The sequence below is a fragment of the Mustela putorius genome, unplaced genomic scaffold (assembly GCF_011764305.1).
Source record: "Mustela putorius furo isolate JIRA1106 unplaced genomic scaffold, ASM1176430v1.1 tig00003834_pilon_pilon_pilon, whole genome shotgun sequence".
Classification (NCBI taxonomy): Eukaryota; Metazoa; Chordata; class Mammalia; order Carnivora; family Mustelidae; genus Mustela; species Mustela putorius.
In genome coordinates, this window is record NW_025421987.1 from 63746492 (window position 1) to 63765268 (window position 18777).

Consider the following 18777-nt stretch of genomic DNA (forward strand, 5'->3'; position numbering starts at 1 on the left):
TGGTACAAGCCTTTCTCAAGAAACAAGAAAAGTCTCTAGTACACAACCTAGCCCTACACCTAAAGGAGCTGGAGAAAGAACAAGAAAGAAACCCTAAACCCAGCAGGAGAAGAGAAATAATAAAGATCAGAGCAGAAATCAATGAAATAGAAACCAAAAAAAAAAAAAAAATAGAACAGATCAACAAAACTAGGAGCTGGTTCTTTGAAAGAATTAATAAGATTGATAAACCCCTGGCCAGACTTATCAAAAAGAAAAGAGAAAGGACCCAAATAAATAAAGTCATGAATGAAAGAGGAGAGATCACAACTAACACCAAAGAAATACAGACAATTATAAGAACATACTATGAGCAACTCTACGCCAATAAATTTGACAATCTGGAAGAAATGGATGCATTCCTAGAAACATATAAACTACCACAACTGAACCAGGAAGAAATAGAAAGCCTGAACAGACCCATAACTAGTAAGGAGATTGAAACAGTCATCAAAAATCTCCAAACAAACAAAAGCCCAGGGCCAGACGGCTTCTCAGGGGAATTCTACCAAACATTTAAAGAAGAACTAATTCCAATTCTTCTGAAACTGTTCCAAAAAATCGAAATGGAAGGAAAACTTCCAAACTCATTTTATGAGGCCAGCATCACCTTGATCCCAAAACCAGACAAGGATCCCATCAAAAAAGGGAACTACAGACTAATATCCTTGATGAACAGAGATGCGAAAATTCTCACCAAAATACTAGCCAATAGGATTCAACAGCACATTAAAAGGAGTATTCACCATGACCAAGTGGGATTTATTCCAGGGCTGCAAGGTTGGTTCAACATCCACAAATCTATCAATGTGATACAACACATTAATAAAAGAAAGAACAAGAACCATATGATACTCTCAATAGATGCTAAAAAAGCATTTGACAAAGTACAGCATCCCTTCCTGATCAAAACTCTTCAAAGTGTAGGGATAGAGGGCACATACCTCAATATTATCAAAGCCATCTATGAAAAACCCGCCGCAAATATCATTCTCAATGGAGAAAAACTGAATGCTTTCCCGCTAAGGTCAGGAACACGGCAGGGATGTCCATTATCACCACTGCTATTCAACATAGTACTAGAAGTCCTAGCCTCAGCAATCAGACAACAAAAGGAAATTAAAGGCATCCAAATTGGCAAAGAAGAAGTCAAACTATCACTCTTCGCAGATGATATGATACTATATGTGGAAAACCCAAAAGACTCCACTCCAAAACTGCTAGAACTTGTACAGGAATTTAGTAAAGTGTCAGGATATAAAATCAATGCACAGAAATCAGTTGCATTTCTCTACACCAACAACAAGACAGAAGAAAGAGAAATTAAGGAGTCAATCCCATTTACAATTGCACCCAAAACCATAAGATACCTAGGAATTAACCTAACCAAAGAGGCTAAGAATCTATATTCAGAAAACTATAAAGTGCTCATGAAAGAAATTGAAGAAGATACAAAGAAATGAAAAAATGTTCCATGCTCCTGGATTGGAAGAACAAATATTGTGAAAATGTTTATGCTACCTAAAGCAATCTACAAATTTAATGCAATTCCTATCAAAGTACCAACCATCTTTTTCAAAGAAATGGAACAAATAATCCTGAAATTTATATGGAACCAGAAAACACCTTGAATAGCCAAAGGAAGATTGAAAAAGAAAGCCAAAGTTGGTGGCATCACAATTCCGGACTTCAAGCTCTATTACAAAGCTGTCATCATCAAGACAGCATGGTACTGACACAAAAACAGACACACAGATCAATGGAACAGAATAGAGAGCCCAGAAATAGACCCTCAACTCTATGGTCAACTAATCTTCGACAAAGCAGGAAAGAATATCCAATGGAAAAAAGACAGCCTCTTCAATAAATGGTGTTGGTAAAATTGGACAGCCACATGCAGAAAAATGAAATTGGACCATTTCCTTATACCACACACAAAAATAGACTCAAAATGGATGAAGGACCTCAATGTGAGAAAGGAATCCATCAAAATCCTTGAGGAGAACACAGGCAGCAACCTCTTCCACCTCAGCCGCAGCAACATCTTCCTAGGAACATCGCCAAAGGCAAGGGAAGCAGGGGCAAAAATGAACTATTGGGATTTCATTAAGATAAAAAGCTTTTGCACAGCAAAGGAAACAGTTAACAAAACCAAAAGACAACAGACAGAATGGGAGAAGATATTTGTAAATGACATATCAGATAAAGGGCTAGTGTCCAAAATCTATAAAGAACTTAGCAAACTCAACACCCAAAGAACAAATAATCCAATCAAGAAATGGGCAGAAGACATGAACAGACATTTCTGCAAAGAAGATATCCAGATGGCCAACAGACACATGAAAAAGTGCTCAACATCTCTCGGCATCAGGGAAATACAAATAAAAACCACAATGAGATATCACCTCACACCAGTCAGAATGGCTAAAATTAACAAGTCAGGAAATGACAGATGCTGGCGAGAATGCGGAGAAAGGGGAACCCTCCTACACTGTTGGTGGGAATGCAGGCTGGTGAAACCGCTCTGGAAAACAGCATGGAGGTTCCTCAAAATGTTGAAAATAGAACTACCCTATGACCCAGAAATTGCACTACTGGGTATTTACCCTAACGATACAAACATAGTGATCCGAAGGGGCATGTGCACCTGAATGTTTATAGCAGCAGTGTCTACAATAGCCAAACTATGGAAAGAACCATAGTTCTTGAAGTAGAAGAAAAGAACTATTCATCTGTTGATGTCCATCAACAGATGAATGGATAAAGAAGATGTGGTATATATACACAACGGAATACTATGCAGCCATCAAAAGAAATGAAATCTTGCCATTTGCGACAATGTGGATGGAACTAGAGGGTATCATGCTTAGCGAAATAAGTCAATCAGAGAAAGACAACTCTCATATGATCTCCCTTATATGAGGAAGTGGAGATGCAACATGGGGGTTTAAGGGGGTAGGAGAAGAATAAATGAAACAAGATAGGATTGGGAGGGAGACAAAGCATAAGTGACTCTTAATCTCACAAAACAAACTGAGGGTTGCTGGGGGGAGGGGGGTTGGAAGAGGGGTGTGGGGTTATGGACACTGGGGAGGTGTACATATGGTGAGTGCTGTGAAGTGTGTAAACCTGGCGATTCACAGACCTGTACCCCTGGGGATAAAAATACATTGTATGTTTATAAAAAATTAAAAAAATTAAAAAATAAATTTTGAAAAAAGGCCCTTTTAAAAATTCATAGTTGGATAAATCTACAGTTGAAATTGTTAACCCAAAATTTGAATATTTGGTCTATTTTCACAAGTGTCTTGGAAGATAGTTATCCATGTCAATTAACGATAGAAGCAGGAAGCCCTGTCCTGGGACAAATGGCCGGCTCAGAGTCAGTGCTACTCGTCCAGATGCCCCGTAACTCTAAAGTTGAGGGTAGAGTACAGAGCAAGAACAATCACTTCACACTCCATCCAGGTGTACAGAGAATATTGAGAAGACAGTATTAACATCCAATTTTTCCTTGTAATGAAAGGGAGGCAAAGGGTATATTACTAGTTTCAAGTTAAAATAATGGAGCGTAAAAATGTTTCATCTTATTCATTTCACACTATATGATTTTTCTGCCAGTGTGAGCATTTGACTGGTACATCAGCTTACTGACAAATATATTCTAACTTCAACAATCTGACCATTTAAAAAAAGAATGAGTGAGAATGAATTCATTCAGCTGACATAACTGGAATTCTAATTTCAGATCTCCTTGGCTTCACTAAATATATCTCATAATATTTATGGTTTAGTTTTTATATCTCTAGCAAAAAAGAGAAAGTTTGCCATGAGGAATTAACTGATAAATTGGTATAAAGCAAAATTTAAACAGGGAAGGTTAAGTCACTCATACATACTGTGTTTCAGAGCCCAATATATCCTTGTTTTCTCCAGCATAAAACTTAGCATACGGGTAGCTTAGTTCATGGATAAAGAATGAAACAACGAAGGAGGGGAATTTATTTTTTGTTTACAGAAATGCGTACAAAAATAGCTGGCCTGTCGTATTATTATCTAAACCATTATTAATATGTTACTGAAAATGGCCACAGAAGTGACAGAAATTATTTCCTCAGAAGAATCTCGTATTCCTTGTCTAGAACACAGTCCAGCTCGACTCTCATTTTCCTTATAATTTGGCTGGTCTCTCAAGACACTGGAAATGTCTTGAGAGAAGACAAGTGCCTCCCCCACAGGGGCCCCTTGAGACATGGCCAAGAGGAAGTAAGAGGCCTACTCACAATTTTGAGGTAGGCTTGGATTCAGGTTTCAGGACTGCCACCGATTTGCTCTGGAATTCAGGTGCTTTTTAACCTCTCTTCACCTGGAAAAAGGGGTAAGAATAAGTTCAGCCCATCTCATGGGAATATAGTGAGGAGAAAACCAAACAATGCATGCAGAAGTGTTTTGAAAATCTGAAAGATCAAATACAAATGTAGGTATTATGTTCATAAGGTTCTGAGTGTACTCATCCTTTTGTTTTTTATTTCAAGTGGGTGAGAAAGGTTGCCATTTCCTTTTGCATCTAATCTGAACAAAAGGTGCAAACATCCCACATTGACTTTTCTCCTACTTCAAGCATTTGGCTTGAAGAAGCCTTTTGTCAGCGAGCTGCCAACTAATAGAGTTGAAAGGAAATCCAAACTCCACTTCAAGTTCGGGGTGTGGAGGTGGAGAGAATAGGACACATTGCTGGAACTTTCCTGGTCTCCAAGAAGAAACTGAACAGGACTGCAGAGGTAACTATCGTCACACAACCTGTTACAGACACTGCAGAGAACCAGATTTGTCTAAAAATTGCACAACAGGGGCACCTGGGTGGCTCAGTGAGTTAAGCCTCTGCCTTCAGCTCAGGTCATGATCTCAGGGTCCTGGGATGAAGCCCTGCATCTGGCTCTCTGCTCAGTGGGGAGCCTGCTTCCTCTCTCTCTGCCTGCCTACTTGTGATCTCTCCCTCTCTGTCAAATAAATAAATAAAATCTTGGGGAAAAAAATTGCACAACAGGGGGAGATGGCTTGACTCTACTTAAAGCTTATATAGGAGAGAATCTCAACTGTTGAAGTAGAAACGACATAGGCTTTGCCCCAAGCATAGGAGATGATGAGGGAAGGGTCTTCCCACCTTGGGAACTTGTCCCCATGCAGTTTCCTCTGCTTGGAATACATCTTTCCTCTTCACCGTGTCTTTTCTTAAGGAACTATTTCTTAGGGAAGACTCTCTGGCTGATACCCCTATTACACCCCCCTTCCAGATCATATCTAGTGTAAAAAAAATGTTAGTAAGCTAAACTTCTCCTTTATAATCCTGGTCATTGTTGGAATGAGGAATTCATTAGTTTAACTGATTAGTGTCTGTTATTCTCTCTCCTCTCCTCAGTAAGCTCCCTGGGGAAAGGGAAGAGTTTGATTTTTATAGAATCCCCCAAACAGAATATAGTATCCCCTAGCTCAAAAGTGAGTCCTCATTAAGTATTTATTAAATAAGTGATGAAAGAAATACGATCTGAAAAGAACTTCAAAGTCGATTACTTCAGATCACAAATTATTTCTATATAGACACATTTATGTAAATATATGCTATTTACAAAAAAAAACCCCTTAATTTATTGTAGCTCAGGGAGGGAAACCATAAAATGAGAAGGTTAATAAATCAATTTTAATAACAAGTTAGTAGTAAGGGAATAGCCTACACACCCTTAATAAAGAGCTCCTACAGACTGGATGGTTTACAAGGTCCCAAATGCCCATGTTTACACATTTTGAGAAAGGGATGTGGAAAGTGCAGAACTATTGTTTCACAGGCTTGAAGGTACAACTCACAATCAGTGGAGCTCAGAGAAAAATTCCCTTCCGGACCAGGTGTCATGTGATAGAACAAAAAGTTGAATGATAAGGCCACCCAGTTTCACTCAAGTTATCAGGATGGCTCCGAGAAGCATAAATAAAACAGCAGCCAATTTTCTTGCATTCTGTTTATTTTCTTCTGTTTTGAAAAGTGAAAAAGTGTGGCTAATTTGGCATTTATTCATATGAGTGTAAATAAATGAGGAAGGTAAATTTTTCAAAAAATTATTCAAGCATTATGGCAAGATAAAGCAATTAATATTCTTTTTTAAAAAGATCTTATTTATTTATTTGAGAGAGAGCTCAAGGTTGGGGGGGTGCGCAGGGAGAGGCAAAGGGAGAGAGAGAAACAAGCAGGCTTCCTGCTGAGCAGGGAGCCCCACATGGGGCTCAATCCTAGGTTCCTGAGATCATGACCCTAGTGGAAGGCAGATGCTTAACTGACTGAGCCACCCAGGCACCCTGCAATTAATATTCTTAATGTCTATCAAGCTATACTCCAAGACACCACGTTTTTTGGATAAAAGACAGTCTCCATTCCCCTTCCATCTGTTTTTATCTCTTGCACACACTTACTTACACACAATTTAGTGCCAATTTTCAACAAAATGAGGTTTCTTTTCCATTTTTACATTGTCATCTTCCTTTATCTTTCAATTATTCTATGGAACATGTAATTATGTTCTAACTTCCTCACTAAGTTGAATTTATGACTTTCTGTGAGCTGAAGTCTACTCCATTCATTTGTGTGTTAAAAAAGTATAAAGAATAAGGATGCTGAGTAATAAAGATCAGGTCTTTTCTGGAGCTTTTAAAGCTATAGTGTTTCTTTTCTTTCCTTCGAAAGGTTAAACACTATAAATTATATTACAAATAAAAATGAATTAAGTGAGACTGAGAGGTTAGAGAAGAAAAAAACAGAGGTGCCAGTTTCTGTAGAGGGTCTTTAATGGATGATACTTTGAGGCTATCAATTTGGAAAGAAAAAAATCAAATAAAAATCCATTTCATACTCATTTTGCAGACCTCATCCTTTTCTTTGTTTTCATATAAGTAACTCTGACACTGTCTTATTTTATGTAAGATCTATGTTGTTCTTCTACTGTTCTAATATTATGCAAACGAATCCTAACACCTTAAAGGCAGACAGAAATTAAACAATTCAATGCTGTTTGTTTAATTTCAAAATAACAATAAGCAAGGTGCTTTCACCTACTTTTTTTATTTAAGAGTTTATTTATTTGACAGAGAAAGAAAGAGAGTACAAGCAGTGAGAGTGGCAGACGGAGAGGGAGAAGCAGGGAGAAGCAGGTTTCCTGCTGAGCAAGGAGCCTGATGCTGGGCTCAGTCCCAGGACACTGGGATCATGACCTGAGCAGAAGGCAGCTGCTTAACTGACTGAACCACCCTGGTGCCCCGCACTTTCACCTGTGTATCACCAGCCATGCCATTCCTCCTTTATTTTTGCATTGCTCCTACTACTACTAGCAGAAATCCTAAGAGATCGGATAATAAAAAACCCAAAGAGGTCTCGATATTTTCTTCAGCTTCATGATCGAAGCCCATCTCAAACTATGAATTGCCTTCATCCTCAAGATTGTTTGAAATTTGTTAATTCATTTTTTCTTTGGGAAAGTAAGAGTGAATCAGGACCAAAGAGAAAACTGCCACTTGTTGCCCTTGGATGAGTCTCTTCTTTACTCCGTTTAGTGGCAGCAGCTGGGAGTGCAGACCTCAGTTTATTCCATGCTAGGGGAAGAATCTCTTTTTTTTTCTCCCCATAATGGTGAATATCTAACAGAGTTCTTTGATTATAGAAGATGTTTGATGTAAATTTGACAAAAGAATGAGTGAGTAAAAGAATAATGCAGTGTTCATTGTTTAAAAATGAATCATTTCCACTCCTTTATCTGACTTCAATTTGAAACCCCTTGATAATCAATCTTTACAAAATTGGTTTAAGGTCTCTCTACAGAGAAATAGACCATGGCACGAAGAAATGTTGTAGCTTCAGGAGAGCTTAGAAAGAAGGACCAACCAAGTTTCACATGAAGTAACTTGTCTGAGCAACACTTCCAAGATTCTCCAGAGGGAGAAAGGATTGTTTTGGAGTATGAGGCAAAGTAAAGTGTTCCCAGGAGCGGAAATATTTTAAATGCTTTCATTTAGACAGGGCAATGGCCTGTTTAAATCAAACCACCACCCTTAACCTTGGTCCATAAGGCTATTAGGGAGATACAGCGTCACTTACTCTGAGAGAAGTCTGCTTTTATCTGGCCTACATTTGAACCCTGCTTTTCTTTACACTTTTCCTTTGCTTTTACTTTTTTCTCTCAATGACTATGGAGTTTCCTGCTTGATTTCTCTATAGGGGTCCTATTGGTTAAGGGGTGAAGGAATGAATAAATCCTAATCCTAAAAAGATAACTGTTTCAGTCTTCTTTCATAAAAGCACAAGCTCCTGGCTTCTCCATGGTGTGGCTCCAAGGGGCGGCTGAAGGCCACCCCACAGCAGACTGTGAGTCTGAAACCGGGTTAACTGCCTTCCCTCCCAAAGTGCCCTCAGGGCCATCCCCAAGAAGTAGTGACTTCCAGGACCCAGACCCATACTCAGTGCCCTGTGCTGAGAGAGCACAGACTCCCTTTATTTTTTTTATTTTTTAAAGATTTTATTTATTTATTTCACAGACAGAGATCACAAGTAGGCAGAGAAGCAGCAAAGAGAGAGGAGGAAGCAGGCTTCCTGCTGAGCAGAAAGCCCGATGATGATGATGATGATGATGATGATGATGGGCTAGATCCCAGAAACCTGGGATCATGACCTGAGCCCAAGGCAGAGGCTCCAACCCACTGAGCCACCCAGGCGCCCACAGACTCCCTTTAAAGACAAACTTTGCAAAGAAGAATAACCTTGAGAAAGACCCTTTCTATGCAGATCAATGCTCAGGAACAGTGCCAACCACTTACAACTCCCCTTCGACATTTCACAGATGTGTTTTCAGGCTGGAGAAGAGGCCTCTTTCTACCCCAAAACCCAAATCCCTGTTTTGTGCCTCGGGTGCAGTGGGGTCTTATAGGATGAGCCGCTGGGGAAATAGGGGCCCCCTGTCCTCTCCTTGGTCAACTAGAGTCACCTTGCCAGAGGGCTCCCCTGCCTCCCCGGGGATACTTGTGTTGGTGCCTCGACTTGAGTCTCTCTGGGGAGTTCTCTATCTGTTCTGGAGGTCTCCTGGAGTTCCAACTTCTCAGCCCCAAACATCTGCCCGGAACCATCCGGCGGTCCCCATCCCCCAAGCTCTGGGACGGCTGCGGGGCTGCGCTAGCCATTAGTGGCCATCATCCATTTTTAATCAGAAAGATCACAAGAAAGATGGTAAGCGAATCCCAGTCGCAAGTCAATTTAAATAACATTCCTGGGGAAATCCAATCACTTAAAACTGAGACACCTACGCCAGCAAGAGCCCCCCGCCCGAGCGGCGGGGAAGAGCGCGACGGCTGAATTAATCGAGATCAGGGGGCTCCCGGGCTCAGAGCGGAGCGTTAACCCTTCCAGCCCCGGAGGGTGGCAAGGGGGGCTTGGAAGAGTGCGGCCGGCGGGGCGAAAATGCCCACGGCAGTCACGGACAGGCTGCCTCTGCCATCTTGGGCGGCTCCGAGAGCCCTGAGGCGGGCCGGGGCGGCTGGGCGCGCGGGGTTAAGGTCAGAAACTCAGGAGGCCGCTCCCGCTGCGAGAAGCGGCCGCCTCCCGCAGCCTGGGCGCGCCTCGGGCTCCTCCTTCCGCCCAAGCGTGGCCAAGTGAGGACTGCTCCGGCCGCAGGTAGCGGAGGCGCGAGAGGCGGCGCGCGGGACCCAGCGCAGCGCCCGGGGAGGGGCCGACGGACACGCGGACAGACGGATCCCCCCAACCCCCTCCCCGGACATTAGCGACGGTCTGCGCCGGCCATGTGGGGACCCGGGGTCACAGCGGAGGGCCTGTCGGTGGCGCCGGCACCGCCGCCGCTGCTGCCGCTGCTGCTACTGCTGGCGCTGGCGCTGGTGGCGCCCTCGCGGGGCGGCGGGGGCTGCGCGGAGCTGGCGTGTGGCGAGCGGGAGCGCTGCTGCGACGCGGCCAACGCCACAGCGGTGCGCTGCTGCAAGCTGCCGCTGCACGCCTTCCTAGACAACGTGGGCTGGTTCGTCCGCAAGCTCTCTGGGCTGCTTATCCTGCTAGTGCTCTTCGCCATCGGCTACTTCCTGCAGCGCATCATCTGCCCCAGCCCACGCAGGTACCCGCGAGGCCAGGCGCGGCCAGGGCAGGCACGGCCCGGACCGCCGGGGGGCGCAGGGCCGCCGGGGGCCGCGGGGCCGCCCGACGACGACGACGACTCGCCCGCGCTACTGCGCGACGAGGCGGCCGCCGGCTCTCAGGACTCGCTGCTGGACAGTGGCGGCGGGGGCCGAGGCCGGGGAGGCGGCGGGCGCTCGGCCCCCTCCTGCGCCTCGGAGCACGAGCTTCGCGTAGTCTCGCCGGTCTTCCTGCAGCTGCCCAGCTACGAGGAGGTCAAGTACCTGCCCACCTACGAGGAGTCCATGCGGCTGCAGCAGCTCAGCCCCGGGGAGGTCGTGCTGCCCGTGTCGGTGCTTGGCCGCCCGCGAGGCGGCGGCGCCGGGGAGTCCGACGGCGGCGAGGGCCGCTTCCCGCTCATCTGAGCGTCTGTGGCCGCTCGAGGACCGCGCGGACCGAACGGGGCTAGGGGGGCTGCGGGTGGGACGCGACGACCGAGGTGGCCGCTGCCACCGCCGACTGCCTCAGACCCCGCCTGGCACCCGGGCCGAATCGCCTGTCGCCTGGGTTGGAGTCACCCCCACTCCCGCTTGCCCCGGTATCTTAAGTTTCCCTACGTTTCATTCGGTTCAAGGAAACGTTAGGCTCGCACGGCGGGGGCGACAGAAGCGGACGAGGCTGGAGCGCAACTTCGAAGGACGTCCCCGCCCTCAGCCTCTCCTCAGACCTGTGTTCACTCGTAAGTGCCTGCTTTCCGAATCAAAGAGAACACGTGAGCCCTTTAGTGCGTCGGGAGAAAGGCTGTCACCTTTGGGGATGCGGGGAAAGGGACGCAGTTCCATACCTCTGCCTCTCGCCTGGACAGGTCACGGTCTCCCAAGATGGGCGGAGGGCGAGGAGCCGTAGGGGCGAGCGGCGACTGGAGACTGCTGCGCGCGGTCGGGGAGAGCAGCGTCTAGGTATGATTGAATCCCTCCCTCCCTTGCGGAGAACCCAAAATCCCCCCCTTGGTATCTTCCTGGCCAAGCATAGTCACCGCTGACGGCTCACAATACGGGGAGGGATACCCGTGATATCCAGTTAGGTGCTGTACCTATTGAAGACACACAGGAATTAGGTGTATCGAAGATCGTATTCTTAATAAGGTACAGTTGGACTTCTGATTTCTCAATAACTGAGAAGATATTTTTATTTATTTGTCTTTTATTTTTGTATTTTTGCCATGTATTGAACGTATCAGGAGTGTACTTGTGCAATTAATGACAAGATAAACGTCTTTTCTTCTTTATGGCCCTCTTCCCCTTAATGGTCTGGGAATTGTCTGTCATTGTTTAACAAAATATTGGACATGATTTCATTTACAATGGGGGAAAAAAGAGGCATGGTCAAAGAAGAAAACAGATGTGACCTAAAACACATGAAGGATATCTTATTTTCACTATTTGAGAAGAATATATTTTATTTTTAGTACTGTGGCATAATATACAACATTTTGTAATAAGCATAGATTGTGTAGTCTAGGTCTTAATTGTATCACTCACCACATAGTTGTATGTAGAAATGATTGATGCATAATATGTCATACCATGGCATGAAGCATGATGTCATATGCTTTTCCCTTTATTTTGAAGTACCTTCCACAACATGACACAAAACATAAGAACTTGTGACTTCTCTTTAAAGCCATAATTGTGCAAGTAATGTACTACAGAAGGATTTAGTCAACATATCCTAAGAAAAAACTGAATGTCATTGTATCAGCTCTACCATTCTATGAAATGTCCTTTAAGCAAATGGTAATATAAAATATTAAAATGCATTATGTATAATGTACATATGCACAGTCTATGTACATATATACATATTGTATACCATATAATTACTATAGTTTATGAAAGGAAAAGGAAAACAAATGTTTCTCTGCTTGGAGAAGGATGAGTGTTATATTAAGATTTTATATGTGTGAACCTTACATATATATGTATCTAGAAACATTGTTCTTATGATTGAAAAAAGGTTGACAATCCTGAGATTGTATTAGAGGAAACTGATTTGATTAATTTGAGAAGTGATTTGTGAAATTAATTTGAGAAAATGACTTAAAGTTTTAAATGCTAATAGAAAAAGTCTGACAGTTCTAAGAAGTCTGAATTGTAACAGAAGAGAATGGTTTACTCTAAGCTGCTAAAAGCTAATGATCCTGTCATTAAAATCATTTGAAGTATTATTAAAATACAGAAAAACATTAAAATCTTTCTCTGTGCAAACTGTATCAGATGTGTGACTATATGGCAATGTAATAAAATATGATATGGGTCTCTTTCATACTTAAAAGCAATTTTAAGCTGTGTTTGGCAAAACAATAAGGAGTTGAGACAATTTGTTTAAATTGAGAATGGGACAAGATTTAATGAAATCACATCATATTGAGTAACTGCACATTAATGTTATTCAAACACTGTAAATTTTAGTTACATGTGGCTATCAATATCACCCTCCATTCAAACAGGAAAGTTACCATAATCTTTTAAATTATTTGTCCTTTAAGGGTATGTTTTAGATTCATCTTACAATTCACCCAGATCCAAAACAGCAACGTGAACATTCAAGTACCAGTATATGTAGTATATCCTACATGTTGCTGTTATTAGCATTTGGAGCTAATCTTGTAAAAACATTTATAATACGAATCAAGTGTATTTCCCTTGTATCAACTATGGAACATTTCTCCCCCTAAAATTCAGAATGTCTATAATGTAATACTAGTCATGCAGTGAGGTTCCACTGAATTTTAAAGTCACCACAAATTTAACACTTGTTTTCTTCTTACACAGCACACAAGCTTTTATGCACATCTCTCAGTTAATAAAAATGAGTTTGACTCTGGTTTTTCTCTTGCACTTCATTGTTTACCAAGCACAATTTTGGGGAAGAGGAGTTCTTAAAAACTAATTTTTTAGTGACAAATGAACATGTTTCATGGTTACAAACACACACACACACACACCATACCCTGTTAAAACACACAGAACCTGTGTATTCACAGTGCTTGAATGCCTGGATAGAAACATTTTTAAAGCACTAAGGGCAGTATCTAGGTGTAACAATTTTATAGATTTCACCTGGCAGTTATTTATTACCTAGAACTAGTAAAAAACAGTAATGTAGAAAGCATTAATGTAGAAAAGTTATTCTCTCAACTCAAAATAATTTGTGATGTGATTTTACTTGTTTTCAACATTTTTTTATATAGGTGAGGGCACAGATATATATGTATATATATATGCACATATTTATGTATATATAAAATCAGTTGCTTAAAAGCATGACTTTAAAATTTTCAGTTATGTGTATTATTTAATTATATATGTATACACACACGTGAAATCTGTTGCTTAAAAGCAATTTGTTGTTGGTGTTCAATATCATAAACAAGGGGGAAATGTCTTCTTGAAATAGAATAATAGTTTCAAGAGGCCATTAATTCAACCATGAAGACAGCTTTAGCAATTATGCCAAAGGGCATCAGGTGTGCTATAAAAGGAAAACAAGACTGAACTGTAGAGGCTGAAGGGAATATTAAGGAAATGGCCTCCAACAGTTTAAAAGGCAATATGCTAAGTACCTCAATGTTGTACTTTATGTATACAGTTTCTCTAAAGTGGAATTAATAAAGGAAAGAGTTCGCAGCTGGAACTTATTATGTTATAAACATGAATATGGTGTTCAGATTTAAACAATGTTCTGCACTGATTTCTGTAAAAATGTCATGAACATAATTAATTTGGATTTCCAGAGTGAAAGAAACAATGACAAGTTGTTTTATTTTGAGTATCCCAGCATTAATCATCTCTCCAAAACTCTACCTTGCAGACAACCAGTCAGTAATAGAATATTTGGCAAGGTTGTATCACTAGTTTGCAATTTACTTTTTCATTCACCTTTCATCCATTGGGGAAAGATAGTAGGCTAAGGGAAGGTATTTTATCAACAAAGAATGAATCAGCAACCAGCTAATTGTAAGGAATTAAAACATCCTTTCTTCCATAGAGATGGAAAGAATGTCTTCTTTTAAAAAAAAATTTCCCTATAAAATAATCAAATGTCAAATAAAACCAATACTTTGATTATATTTAAATACATATAGAACCTAATTTTATTTATTGTTTTTTACTTACAGAATTCACTTTTAATTTTACAACAAAAATTTTACAATGCTGGACATTTATGCCATCTGACTAAAGTTTATCACTTTTTTCCTCTTCAACTTCTTAACCAAGCACCTTCATTATCTTGATCTCTCCCAGTTCTAATTTTTCTTTCTTTGTATGTTGTTACTTTGCTTTGAATTTTCAGTACTTGTTTTCACTAAAATACATCTAGAACTCCAAGTTGCTCTTTTCTCTGATTTATACAAACTTACTTCTTCCTCTTCTCTGAGTTCTTCCTCTTCTCTGAGTTTTTCTCTTAGAAGCTCTGCACAGTATTCTTTCCATTTTACTTTATTTGAAAATTTTTCTGTTGCTAGAAGCAATGAGACTCCTGAGTTCTATATTGGTTCTACACCTGTATCCGTGATAGAGGGACAATGCTGACTCAGCTCTGCTTGAAAATTAAGTTCCTATTTCTTCCATTCATCTCTGCATACTATTTCTTGGACTAGCAAATGTTCAGATTCTTGAAACTTTTTTGTTTTTTTTAGGGTGTATCTTGTTCTTTGACTAACTCTGTTTTGCAGGTTTTTGACACCTGTCAAGTCTTCTACTTGGTTCTTTTCTTTAGGAGTTTTGACCGTTGATGCCTGTTGGGTCTTTTCTGGGTTCACACAGAAGTTTCCCACAAAGTTTCCCACAGAAGTTTTCAGCATTTTCCTGAGTGTTGTCAGTTCAGTGGATTCACATTTCTCTCTGGGAGAAATCCAAGCTTCTTCTTGATTGTCTTATATTCTGGGGTCCACCATTTACTGTGTAGTTTTCCTAAGGCCCTTGGCAGTCTCTTGACACCCGGAGTGAGGTTTCACCTTTTCCACATTTCCGCTTGGGAGATGAGGGGTTCTTGTTGCTTTTGCTCTCTGGTTGTAGCTGCTTGGCTTTGGTGTTTTTAGATGCTCTCTGATGCCTTCAGATCTTCCACCGAGTCTGCGCTTTCCTCGTTCTTCTCCAGCTGTACCCTGAATATTCTTAGATTTCCTCATCATTCGGGTTTGTGCTTTGGACTGTTCTAAGCTTTTTGTGGACATCACAACCATTTATGTATTTCTCTGGTTCTGCTGGTGTTTCCCTGAATTCTTTGATACCCGCCAGGTCTTCGGAGGGCTCTGGTTTTATCTTGAGTGTCTTCAGCAGCCTCCTGATGATGCCTGTTAGAATTTCTATTGGTTCTGGGTCTGCTTTCAAGCGTTCCTAAGCTTTCCGTGGACCTTACCATCACTGGTTTGTTCCTTTGGGTTTGTAGGAGCTCTCTGATGGCTGCCAGGTCTTCCATGGGTTCTGGTTTTATTTTAGGTGCCCTCAGCATTCCTGTCAGAATTCTTAGTTTTTACTGAGTCTGGCTTGTGCTTTGGCACACTCCTAAGCTTTCTGAGGAACTAATTGCCATTTATTTGTTCCTGTTTCTTTTGGTGTTTGTTTGTGGGAGCTCCCTGATACCTGTCAGGTCTTCCACAAGTTCTGCCTTTTCTTCAGGTGTTTGCAGCACTCTCTTGAGGAGCCCAAGAGTTTCTACAGGTTCCAGATTCTGTTTTGGGGTGCTCCAAAGCTTTCTGTAGACACCTAATTTTAATCTACAAGTTAATTCCTGAAACTTATAGTACTGTGTGTGAGTTCTCAAAATTTACTTTGATAACTTAAATATCATTTCTAGCATTTCTAGCTCTGATTTAAAATTTGGTAGCAGCTTATATTGTAGCCATTTTTCCAAAGAGTAAAATATAAATGTGCACATTTTTAGACATAAGCTTGTCATTTGCTGTGGGTGGTAGCACTCTTCACTTGCTACCAAGATAATTATAACAATGATAACTGTAATTTGTTGAATGCTTACATATGCCAGGCACTGGGCTAGGCATCTTACATATATTATGTCATTTAAAATTCATAACAGGAGGAACTAAGGGTTTGTTTGTTTTGTTTTTTTTTAAGATTTTCTTTATTGAGTGTGAGCACAAGTGAAGGGAGGGGCAGAAGAAGAGAGAGAATCTTAAGCAGGTTCCACTCAGTGCAGAGCCCGACCTGGAGTGTGATATAATGACCCTGAAATCATGACCAGAGCCAAAATCAAGAGTCAGATGCTCAACCGACTAAGTCACCCAGGTGCCCCCAGAGGTTAATAACAAGGATTATTAACCCCATTTTACAGAGGAGAAAAGTGCAGACAGAGAGGCAGAGTAGTGTGCCCAAAGTCACATGGGTGATAAGCAGAAGATCCAGGAAGTAGATTCAGCCTATTAGACTCCGGAGCTGTTACTCTGAACCACTAAACTTTCACTATGCAATTAATTTAACCTCACAGAATATCTTACCATTGGAGCTGTGGCTCGAGCTGCACAGCATCTCGTTAGAATTACTTTTTGTTTTTTCACAAGTGAAATAAGGTAGCTATTATTTGTCATTTGCTGTTTAAAGGAACTATTATTTAAAAAATAATAGAATCTAGGCCAGAAATCTTTACTGTGGAAATGGCAGAAAAGTTTTATGGATAAAACCTGAAATGGTCAACGAATACAACAGAGATATTATTTTTTGCATTTCATTCAGCCAAGTCCTTCAATACCAAGTGTGCCTCCTTCCTAGTCTGATTTTGTTAAATTGAAAAATTGAAAAACATTTCTTTAAAATAGCTCATAAATCTTGTCCAATATCTTAAAAAAAAAAAGCCAGATTGTTTTTTGTATGCGCAGCATAAAAAACAAGAACTGTAGAGTCTAACATTATCACTAAATCCTTAGTGCCAGCTAATATGTAAACAAGAACAAAAGAGCTTCCCAGATTAAGATTCTATTTATATTCTTGTGGTAGAATATGAGTGTTTGTTAAGACTTTATATGGAATAACATGATTTAGACTACCCAGTGAATGTGTAGACACTGGATTTACTAGTTATATGACCGCCATAGCCAGTTGCTTAATTTCTCTTAAGGCTATTTTCTCTTCTGCAAAATGGGGAGAGTACCTACTTCAGCTGGGTGTCACAATAAGGTATGTTATAGGTCTCATATTAACTTTACTTAAAAAATTGTCAACTGGTTTTCGTTGAGGTGAAAGCCTCAACTACACGGTGGGTGAAAGCCTGTGTAGGAAAAAAGAAATGGGGCTTGGGCAGGCAAGGAAGGACCAGGAGTGGCAGACTAACTCATATAGGAAGGGTTGAGAGTGTGGAGAGCTTGATTTCAAGGAGCAGTGCAGTGGGAGATAGGTAAGAAACACTAGAAAGCTAGGCCAGTGGAGTAGGAGATTGGGATACTGAATCTTGAGACTTCATCCACAGAGAAGCTGTGGGCAAGGACAAAGTGGAAACAGTGGTCTTGGAAGTAGGTCCTGGAGAGTGGACATGAGGGCTGTAAGTGTAGAGGAGGGTCCACGTTTCTGAGGGGGATAAAAGGACAGGTGGAGAAGAGCAGGTCAATGAGAGCAAATGGATGGCCCGATGGGACATTGAAACCCACCTCAGGTATGACAGAACGGAGTCTGATAGAAAAGTATTTATATAAGGATGCCTGGGTGGCTCAGTGGGTTAAGCCGCTGCCTTCATCTCAGGTCACGATCCCAGGGTCTTGGGATCGAGTCTCCCATCCGGCTCCTTGTTCAGCAGGGAGCCTGCTTCTCTCTCTGCCTCCGCCTGCTTGTGCAACGCTCAATCTCTCTCTCTCTCTGACAAATAAATAAAATCTTTAAAGAAAAATTTTTTAAAAAGAAAAGAATTCACATAGACAATTCTAGTTTTTAATTTGAAGAAGAGAAAGCCAAGGGAATATAACTGTCATGAAATATTTAAAAGGCAAACTTACAGAAGTGGAATTAATCTTTCTTTACAGAGCTCCAAAAGGTAGAACTTAAAGGTAAAAAAAAAAAAAAATCAAACTGTAAATACATCTTTCCATCTGTCCATCCACTCATCCATGCGCTATTCATTCAGCTACCCACCAAAAAACATACTTGAGGTCATTTGCAAAAAGAACACACAAAACAAGATCCTCCAAAAGTAAATGAAGGAATAAAGGCATTGGAGAAAGGCAAAGCTGCAAAAATAAGGTTATACCTTGATTCTGAGCTTTTTGGCAGGAAATACAAAGAAAAAGTTCAATTAAAGGATTCAGTGTTTGTAAGTAAAGACCAGACCAGGTGCTTGAGAGAAGTACAGATCTTTCTGGAACTGACATTTGGCAGAAGTTTCTCCTCTGACTTCTCATAAGGAAGACACTATAGGGGCACCTAGCTGCTCAGAACATGTGACTCTTGATTTTGTGTGTTGTGAGTTCACATTGTGCATAGAGATTACAGAAAGAAAAAAAAAAGACACTGTAATGTCAAGAATAACTTTCAACCATTTTTATATTAATTATGTTCCATAAGGCTTATAAACATTAGATC

General features: G+C 41.2%; 1 protein-coding gene across 1 annotated transcript; it reads left to right on the top strand.

The window, feature by feature from the left end:
- Window positions 1-9324: 9324 nt before the first annotated feature.
- CUNH3orf80 (chromosome unknown C3orf80 homolog) lies at window positions 9325-12461 on the top strand. The gene is made up of 2 exons (XM_045088569.1): window positions 9325-10928; window positions 11055-12461. Exon 1 carries the CDS (start codon window positions 9868-9870, stop codon window positions 10612-10614), a length of 747 nt encoding a protein of 248 aa, XP_044944504.1. The 5' UTR covers window positions 9325-9867; the 3' UTR covers window positions 10615-10928; window positions 11055-12461.
- The last annotated feature ends 6316 nt before the right edge of the window (window positions 12462-18777 follow it).